At 35.3% G+C, this 8,896-nt stretch overlaps 2 protein-coding genes across 6 annotated transcripts; both read left to right on the top strand.

Moving 5' to 3' along the window:
• The first annotated feature begins 251 nt into the window (after positions 1 to 251).
• Positions 252 to 5,625, top strand: LOC122403412 (autophagy-related protein 9A). Of its 5 annotated transcripts, none has more exons than XM_043406918.1 (9): positions 252 to 449; positions 542 to 756; positions 1,427 to 1,535; positions 1,680 to 1,996; positions 2,075 to 2,541; positions 2,617 to 2,801; positions 2,982 to 3,920; positions 3,994 to 4,365; positions 4,456 to 5,625. In XM_043406918.1, the coding sequence occupies exons 3-9, from the start codon at positions 1,482 to 1,484 to the stop codon at positions 4,600 to 4,602; spliced, it is 2,481 nt and encodes an 826-aa protein (XP_043262853.1). In that variant the 5' UTR covers positions 252 to 449; positions 542 to 756; positions 1,427 to 1,481; the 3' UTR covers positions 4,603 to 5,625. The 5 variants fall into 5 exon arrangements, with proteins under 5 accessions (XP_043262853.1, XP_043262857.1, XP_043262854.1 ...); XM_043406922.1 differs by having other exon boundaries at positions 252 to 485; positions 542 to 655; XM_043406919.1 differs by having other exon boundaries at positions 252 to 485.
• A 190-nt stretch (positions 5,626 to 5,815) lies between these two features.
• Positions 5,816 to 8,108, top strand: LOC122403391. The gene is made up of 3 exons (XM_043406888.1): positions 5,816 to 5,971; positions 7,445 to 7,576; positions 7,837 to 8,108. Exons 1-3 carry the CDS (start codon positions 5,816 to 5,818, stop codon positions 8,038 to 8,040), a joined length of 492 nt encoding a protein of 163 aa, XP_043262823.1. The 3' UTR covers positions 8,041 to 8,108.
• The last annotated feature ends 788 nt before the right edge of the window (positions 8,109 to 8,896 follow it).

Raw genomic sequence — 8,896 nt, 5'->3', positions numbered from 1 at the left:
GATTATTTATCTAACATAAGAATCTTTGTTTTCCTTCGAAAATTGCAACTAACTTTACTTTTGGAGTAGCATGAATAATACATTTACAAATTTGAATACACATTTGAATACACAGGTGTATTTTAAAATATGCAAACTACCTATGAATATTTTATTTCTATCGTATAATAAATTATTATTAATGCAAATTATTTGCAATTTTAACTGGACAAAGAAACGTGAATAATTTGTAATTGCACCGCCATATATGAGAGGTGTAAGGTTTTCTCGTACATCTCGTCTGTGTATTTATATAACTTGCAATGTTTATAACTATGTTTATAAACTCACAATGGAATGAATAATCGATGAATGTTAACAATGAAATCTTCATTATCAACTGTACAAGAGTAAATGGCACAGGTAGTACTTCGTACAGTCAACGTGCGGTTCGTGACAAGCAGAATAAGGTGAACTACAAATAGAAGTAATATTCAGCAAAGATGGTGAGACACGAACAACTAGTCAAGCGCTTGTAATGATTTAATGTCTAAATTTGTAGTGAGTAATCTGCCTCGTTGCGACCAATATGTGAGTGAGGATTCATAAGTTTGCAGCTGTTAGGAATAAGTGCACTTCAATTTGAAGAGTGGGACAAAAGTCGCGAAAAACGAAGGTACGGCAGGATGCTTTGTTTATGGAGATCAGCTGTGTTACCAAACATTCGTATCGCTTTCGCTGCTGCGTCTACGACGCTTCTATTTTCGGCGAATAAAGGTCAGCCTAAAGCAAAGACAAAGCGACGTTCGACGCTCGACGCACGAACGATACGTCGTAAGCTGGACATTTTTAATATATCCAATGAGTCTACTAGATTTCAAAAAAATATATATACATATATAAAGCGAAACACATCCTCCTATCAAAGTCGATTTAATTTTTTGTCATTTGTTGACCGACTTAGTTCTTGATCCATTTCATCCAGCTATTATAAATATTATTCGTACGTCGTGTTTCGTATTTTTCGAAATTATCGATGTACTTAATATTGTGAGTAATGCGTTATTTGTACGACGTTGCGAACAATCTTTCAGTGATTTTCATATGGTAATTTCGTATGCATGTATTTTTCAAAGTGCGTTTTAAACCATATTGATTTAGAAAGTATATTTGAAAATATTAATTTCATACATACACAGAGAAAACAAGTAGATGAGAATAACCCATCGATGGATTTGTAATCGATTGGGAAACATCTCTATTTAATCTGCAGATAAGAATAACAAAAGAGTTTTTTATGATCCGAAGAAAACATAGACAAAGAAGGGTTTGCAAAAGTTTTGTTTTTCCTAACTGTAATTAAGGTGTAATAGATCGACTCGTAGATATATCCAATTATATCTTAAATTGCATCAGTGAATTCATATAGTGGTTGTTTATGTTTTAGATGCTTATAGAGCAACCATCAACCGGTAGTTAATTAATCTTAATGACATGAAAGAATGAAACGAGAAACTGTCATTACCTGTGTAGAGCCAAACCGACGAGCAAAAACAGTAAGTCTATGTTTTAGAAGGTTTTCTATAATCTATGCATTAATTGCACTTCCAATTTATTGTCATCGATGGCAAATAGTAGTTTCAATTGGATATTTATGAAATGTAGAAATCAAAAAATTTTAAAATAGACTGCGTTTGTAGATGACAACGGTATTGGATGGCAGCTATCAACGCATGGAGCCATATGAAGGTGAGGAGGAAGAGGGGGAAGATGACGATCATGAAGAAACACCTCAGGAGTCTGGTGTTATGATTCATGTAGTACCAGAAGGGAACAAAGCTAGATGGAATCACATAGAGGATCTGGATTCTTTTTTTACAAGAATGTACCATTATCACCAAAAGCATGGATTCCTCTGTATGATGTTACAAGAAATGCTGGAATTAGGACAATTCATTTTTGTAGTTACATTTTCAACTTTTCTCTTTCATTGCATCGATTACTCCGTGCTATTTAAGTAAGGTTTTGCCGAAAATGTGATACAAGTAGTGCTAGGAATGATTACTCATTGAAACGCAATTCGTTTATATTTTAGGAATAAAGTAACCAATAGCACCTCGCACAAAACGTCGATAAGCGACGCCATATTATCAACTAGCGAGTGTACAGCGTCTATGAATGTGATCACATGGACTTGTATTTTAGTAGCCGCAATATTTTGGATCTTACGTTTGGTGAAAGTTTTGTACCATCTCACGCAATTTTGGGATATAAAGCAATTTTTTAATACCGCTCTCAAAATCGATGATTGCGATTTAGATAATTTGACCTGGCACGAAGTTCAAAAACGTGTCAGAGAAGTACAGAAAGAACAAGAAATGTGTATTCACAAAAGAGAGCTTACCGAATTAGATATGTACCATAGAATATTAAGATTTAAAAATTACATGGTGGCTATGATTAATAAATCCTTGCTACCTGTACGACTCAAAGTCCCTATTATTGGAGAAGTTATTTTCATGACAAGAGGATTAAAATACAATATGGAATTACTTCTATTTTGTAAGCTTTTAGACATTCAGATACGCATCGATTAAAAATAATTATCGCTCCTCACAGTCAACTGTTTTCACATAGGGGGCCCGTGGTCTCCGTTTGAAAACAATTGGCACCTCAAAGGAGATTACAAAAAGCTGAACAAAAGACAGGAACTTGCAAGAACGCTGTCCAAACATATCTTATGGGTTGGAATAGCGAACTTCCTATTTTGTCCATTAATTCTACTGTGGCAGATACTTTATTCCTTTTTTAATTACGGAGAGGTGAGTACTTGAATCTTTTTCCAACAAATATCTCACTCGTTATTATTAACGCGTTGACTGTCACTCTATTTTTGCTTAACTTTCCATTCGTACCAGTCGATACCGTAAATAGCGTGACAGTTAACGTATTAATCGTCACAGGTATAATCAGATCGGAAATAATCTCTGTTTCGATCATAGATCATCAAGCGAGAGCCAGGAACTCTAGGTTCGAGAACGTGGTCTTTGTATGGTAGATTGTATCTTCGACACTTCAATGAACTCGATCATGAATTGAACGCGCGGTTAAATCGTGCGTACCGTCCAGCTTCAAAATACATGAGTATATTTACATCCCCTATTATGACTGTTATTGCAAAGAACGTTACTTTCGTGGCTGGAAGTATATTAGCAGTTTTATTAATGTTGACTGTATATGATGAAGATGTGCTAACAGTGGAACACGTGTTGACTACCATGACCATACTAGGTGCAATGGTCGCAGGAGCAAGGGCATTTATACCCGATGAAAATTTAGTTTGGTGTCCAGAGACTCTTTTAACCGCTGTCCTAGCGCATACACACTATAGACCGGATAGCTGGCGTGGCCATGCTCATACTCAAACCACGAGAGCGCAAGTGGCACAACTGTTTCAGTATCGTGCAGTTCATCTTTTAGAAGAATTAATTTCTCCTCTACTTACACCATTCATTTTATGCTTCCATATGAGGCAGCGGGCCATAGATATCGTCGATTTTTATCGAAACTTTACGATCGAAGTTACAGGAGTAGGCGACGTTTGTAGCTTCGCGCAAATGGACGTGCGAAAACACGGAAATCCAATGTGGCAAACAGTGACACAAAGCCCTGTCGAAGATCACAGTACCGGATATGATAATCGGTATGGCGTAGACCCGGAAACACTTCATATTCCTACGTCAAATCAGTACACGCAAGCAGAAGACGGAAAAACAGAATTATCCCTGATACATTTTACTTTAACAAATCCCGAGTGGGAACTGCCGAATCACGCTGAAAATTTTATATTCGCTTTAAGAGAAAGAGCTAAGAAAGACGGGAGTAGTGTAATAAATCCCTTTTTGTCAAGTTTAAGTAGGTTGTCTGGTCTGGGACCTGGTGTAAGTATCGTGTCAAAGAAGAAGTCTCGATGAGATATATAAAATTTAATTTTTCTTTTTCTTGCCATTTCAGTACAATGACATAGTATCGAACACCATTCGAAGCACAATGGTGAATCAATTAAGCATGCCAAATGCGAACAACGTATTCGCGAATCAACCTGGTACTTCGACTGCTTCGGTTGCGGCACATAACTCGTTGAATACCAAGTCGGACTTTTTATCGCATGCGGTTCGACGTAATTTAAGGAAAGCAGAGGGTCCAGCATACAATGATAAAGGATTTTTTTTTGGATTGCAACAAGGAATATCCAATCAATCGCTAGGTGCTTCTGTCTTTGGATCAGGCTACGAATTGTCTACAGATTTGTCTGTACCAGTGGAATTTACTGCTGCCGATATATCTTTGTCTACGTTGTACCTGCATGAACTTCATCACATACAAGTACGATGCTTGACATTACTTCATTCAACAAACAATTTCTATTCTTGATATCAAAGCAACTGGTAAATATTGCGTTTATTAAAATTACAGATTAAAAGGAGAGGCTATCAAGACGTGGCCACGAGAAGTATATGGCAACGAAGCCCTGTTCAAGAGCTTGCTACGCTTCCCGAAGTCAGACAAGAAAGAGCTCCGTTGCTGTTACATCAAGACTGCTCTATAAGAAACAGTCAATAATCGAAATATTACTTGAACGCTCATTTGAATGGCATCTGAATAATTCGTGCAGTGATATCATCACCTTTAAGAGAATAAAATGTTTTTATCCGCTTTACAATTATATGACGACCTCGTGATTTATTTTACTATCAAGAGTATAGCACCAACGTTTAAGAATCTGTGTTATCGATGTAAATACAATATCGAAATGTTGCTTGACTAGACTCGCGTAGAACGGTCAGCTATTTCGAAGAATGCCTATTCTAACGTCGACGGCCTAAATACAAATATATTTTATGCGAGAAACGTCTACGTTTATGAGCAAAAAATTCTCAGAATATTGGTTTTGGATAACGTTAGCATTAGCACTATGGAAACCATCTATCGTAAAAATCGAAACTAATCCTTCCTGCCTGAAATTTACAATGCAAAATTGCTTTCTTTCGAAACGTTATTTATGCGTTGCAAAAGGTGAACGAGCTATGTAAATTTTATAGGGCACAACTGAAAAGGGATATTCTTGCGTTTAATTGTAAAATACGAATCTTTATATATGGTAATGTCAACTTTAGTTTCCAACGCCACGATTTTCTAGTCATGAAATTAATCGCGCGCCATAGCATAAACGATTATTTATTTGTTAAATGTAATTACTCGATAAACACGGTGGATGGACGTTAACAGTTAAGGCACGCGAGAAATCGTCTGTACATACGCGAATTTCCATATTCTTCACACTAACATGGTGCAGCTAGCGACCTCGAGAGCAAATTTTATTCTACTTGAAAAACTTGCGAATTATCACGAGGCATAAGTTAGGAACGATTTAGCTCGTGTTTATTCTTTGTTATACGCAACTTTCGTTGTGCAATAACTCGTATAATTGCCGATTTTTATCGGCATTAAGCGACTACGACTCATACCTTAATGATTTTTAAACAAAGTAACGCGTAACAAAAATAAATAAGAACCTAGTTTTTGCTAGGAAAATCTTGTATCTACATGATTCTATGAAGAGGACTATTATTATTATTAATAATAATTTAAGGGTTATCTGTAATTTATCATTATGGCAAATAAATACGTTTCATAATAAACTTGCAAAATTTTTTGTTCAGATGTGCAGAAAGATCTGAACATGTCGTTTTAAATACAATTCTCTCCGCGGTTTAGCAAATGAGCATCTAAACATATAATATGACTGAGAAACAAATGGTAGTATTTGTAAAGTATGAACACTCACCAGGGCTACAGAAATTCATTGGCAGATTCGATGTCAGGGGATGCGACGAAGTATAATCTGCGATGTAATCGAAACATCAGTGAAAAGATGACGAAGAAGGATTTCGTGTACGACATCCGTCCACCGATTCAAAGTTCTAGAAAGGTAAGTTGTGCTAGTCTTCATTCTTGCTCGTTGCCTTTCTTCTTACGTATTTATGAAATTTGTACAAAGCACTTCCTCTTGCTTGTTTTAATCGCGAATTTGTATAAAGATCAGCCGAAATGAATAACGCTGACAAATACGTATGTATGTAGTAATAGGAATGGAACATTTGAAACGAAGCTCACGATACCGGTACAAGAAATTAACATGGCGTCACGTATACCCGCGAAAAATTTATGGTGAATAGCGAAACGAATCTCATGAAATTTAGTAAATCACGTCAAATTTGTGATACGAGAGATCTTAACTTATTTAAAAACTAAGCCCGCACTTTTATTTCTATTTTACGAGAAAGATAAGAACCTATATTGGAACGTTTGAAACGAAAACGGTGCTCTTGAAATGCCTAGCTTGAACGAACTGTCCATATTGCGAATGCGCAGTAAGTACCAGACCTACGATTGGGTAGAATGAGTTTCGCAATATGGATTCTACCAATCACGAGCCAGAACACAGTTCGCGCCTTTCGTGTATCTCGTAGCATGCCAAAATCGTTTGAGTTGACACTGAATGTACTTGTGTAAATAAAATTAATTAATTTGAAGTCGTTTTTACTCGTGTATAATTTTTTACAAATATTTTATGCAATAATTAATTTAAATTCATTACATTCTTATGTTCCTTTAACTATCGGAACTCGCACTACTTTCTGCGTGACGTGTGTATTACTCCGCGTTAAATGTAAAAGACCGCGGGAGTTTTCAAATAACATTATTTGAAATATTACATATTTCACTAATAAATAGTAGTTTAATTCTTCAACCGATAACTTATTTTAATCTTAAATATTACGAAATTGTTAACGGAGTAACAATATTTCATGCAATTTAGTAAAAATAATTTTACATAATAATAAATTTATATATAATCTTTTTAAATTAAAACTTCAATAGTTATTTAACATTGAAAGACCTACTCTTAACGAAACATTTTTTAGTTTTAATAACATAAAATGAAAATAAATAACAAAATTAAAGAAAACAGTATATCTACGAATGTACTTTCAAAATTCAAAGTATATAAAGAATTTATAGAAAATATTCTATAATTTCATTAGATTTTTAAATCTCGAAATAAAATTTGAGGAATATAATTTTACATAATTAAACTTTTCAAAAATATGAGAAGAAATTTTCGATACTTTTTACTCTGTAACATGGTTGTCCCTCTTAAATGTATCTCACTCGCTCTTACAGTTTTCATTCTCGTTTCTGATACGTACAAAAGCAAACGACCCGTATAACGACGGCTAATGTGTTTAAAATGTTCCGATACAGTTTCGATCTGAGACATTATGCGTTATATTACTGTACGTCTTTTCACGCATCTACGAAGTGTGGTTGTTTTTCCTCTGACAATGAGAATCAGTGTTTTGCTACAAATACGTAGAATAAATAAAAAACGTAATTCCAGTTGGAAGAAGGTAAATTGCCAATCGTATTACCGCTACAGCTGCGACGTAAACAAAGTCTCGACTCGAAAATACCACAGTACACGGTGATTTCGGAAAAGAACAACTACAGAAGTAGCGGCGACGCCACGAACGTAAGTAATTTTGTTGCAATTACAGCAGTTATTAATGAGTGAAATTGTATGTGTAAGTAAATTTCCAAGGGTCCAAGTGTCAGTTATTTTTCATTCGTTCTTTTCCTCTATTATGTATGATGTCAATGTTTATGCTTACACAAGTATTTAACGTTCTCACAATAGATAAGGAATAGGTTTAAAAAGACATCGTATATACTTTTGTACAGTCGCGCTATTTTCCCAAGATCAATCTAAACAGGCGAACGTTTGAATGTTAGCTTTCAGAGCAGCGACCATTGGGATTCGAGTGCAATTTCTGTCACGAGCAAATTGCCACTTTGCTATCGCTATCGACACACGTCAAGTTTCATCGTCGAAGATATTGCAAGTACTGTTACTGGATACTGTTGGAGAACGAAACGATGGACGATCACATCGAAAGTGTACACCCAATCGATTTAGGAATTACAACGAACGTCTAACGTGTGTGTTGGCTTCTGTGCCAAGATTTCAGTGTACCAATCTACCGATTTCCTGTTTAATGTCCCGAAAATAAGTTGACACTAAGCAACGGTGATTTTTTCTTTTCTCTTTCTTTCAAAATTGTCACTTATTATCGATCGAAATGTTTACAACTGCAATTCTTATAATTCAATTATCCGATAATGTTTGAAAAGTACGCCCGGTAAAAAATTGCACGTTTATGCTCTGGGATGATTACGGATTATACGTTATTCCATTCGATAATGTTATCAATTTCCTAGCGAATACTGCGCGTTTCTATACGATATGCGTTGAATACCTGTAACGTGCTTTTATTATTAAACATTTTAATTACGTACTCGTGAAAGTATCCACCGAAATATCTATGAAAATAAAATGTAATTAAAATATGTATATGCGTAAGCAACGAGATTCGACTAAAAATGCTGTTATAAGATAAGTAATAAATGAAATGGAGACAATCTAGAGACAGTAATAACCATGAAATAAAGACTTTCGTGGCACTTTTGCATGAGATTTTGTTGGAGAGTTACGTATATTGGAAGGATAGGATATTCTAATAAAATGCAGATGTAAATGTGAGGATATCGTGGTCAAGTATCGATCGTAATTTGTACTTAGTCTGCATCCGCAAAGCCGATTAGCTCTCGTTGACTGTATATCCAAATTTCGACAGCTCATTTAACAGTCTTAGTTGAAATCGCGTTTGTCTTGTTAAATAAAGGCTAACAGATGACCGGGGCAAACGAAATTCCACAAACTAATCATTGTCGATAACGTCGCAAAACATTTAGTAGAATTGTTACGAGTAAAAGTATCCAAATAATTTATGAA

This window comes from Colletes gigas, unplaced genomic scaffold, assembly GCF_013123115.1.
Source record: "Colletes gigas isolate AHSC1104 unplaced genomic scaffold, ASM1312311v1 Colletes_gigas_Sc00051, whole genome shotgun sequence".
In the NCBI taxonomy this organism is placed as follows: domain Eukaryota; kingdom Metazoa; phylum Arthropoda; class Insecta; order Hymenoptera; family Colletidae; genus Colletes; species Colletes gigas.
Note: the sequence above shows the minus strand (reverse complement) of the source record. Positions and strands in the feature narration are given on the sequence as shown.

What these genes read in the sequence shown, in the direction of transcription:
- LOC122403412 (XM_043406918.1), top strand. Translation starts at nt 1,482, where the DNA reads ATGAAACGAGAAACTGTCATTACCTGTGTAGAGCCAAACCGACGAGCA. An exon ending in CAAACCGACGAGCAAAAACA is followed by an intron (nt 1,536 to 1,679) that starts GTAAGTCTATGT and finishes CTGCGTTTGTAG; the next exon opens with ATGACAACGGTATTGGATGG. An exon ending in GATTACTCCGTGCTATTTAA is followed by an intron (nt 1,997 to 2,074) that starts GTAAGGTTTTGC and finishes TTTATATTTTAG; the next exon opens with GAATAAAGTAACCAATAGCA.
- LOC122403391 (XM_043406888.1), top strand. Translation starts at nt 5,816, where the DNA reads ATGAACACTCACCAGGGCTACAGAAATTCATTGGCAGATTCGATGTCA. An exon ending in CGATTCAAAGTTCTAGAAAG is followed by an intron (nt 5,972 to 7,444) that starts GTAAGTTGTGCT and finishes ACGTAATTCCAG; the next exon opens with TTGGAAGAAGGTAAATTGCC. An exon ending in GTAGCGGCGACGCCACGAAC is followed by an intron (nt 7,577 to 7,836) that starts GTAAGTAATTTT and finishes TTTGAATGTTAG; the next exon opens with CTTTCAGAGCAGCGACCATT.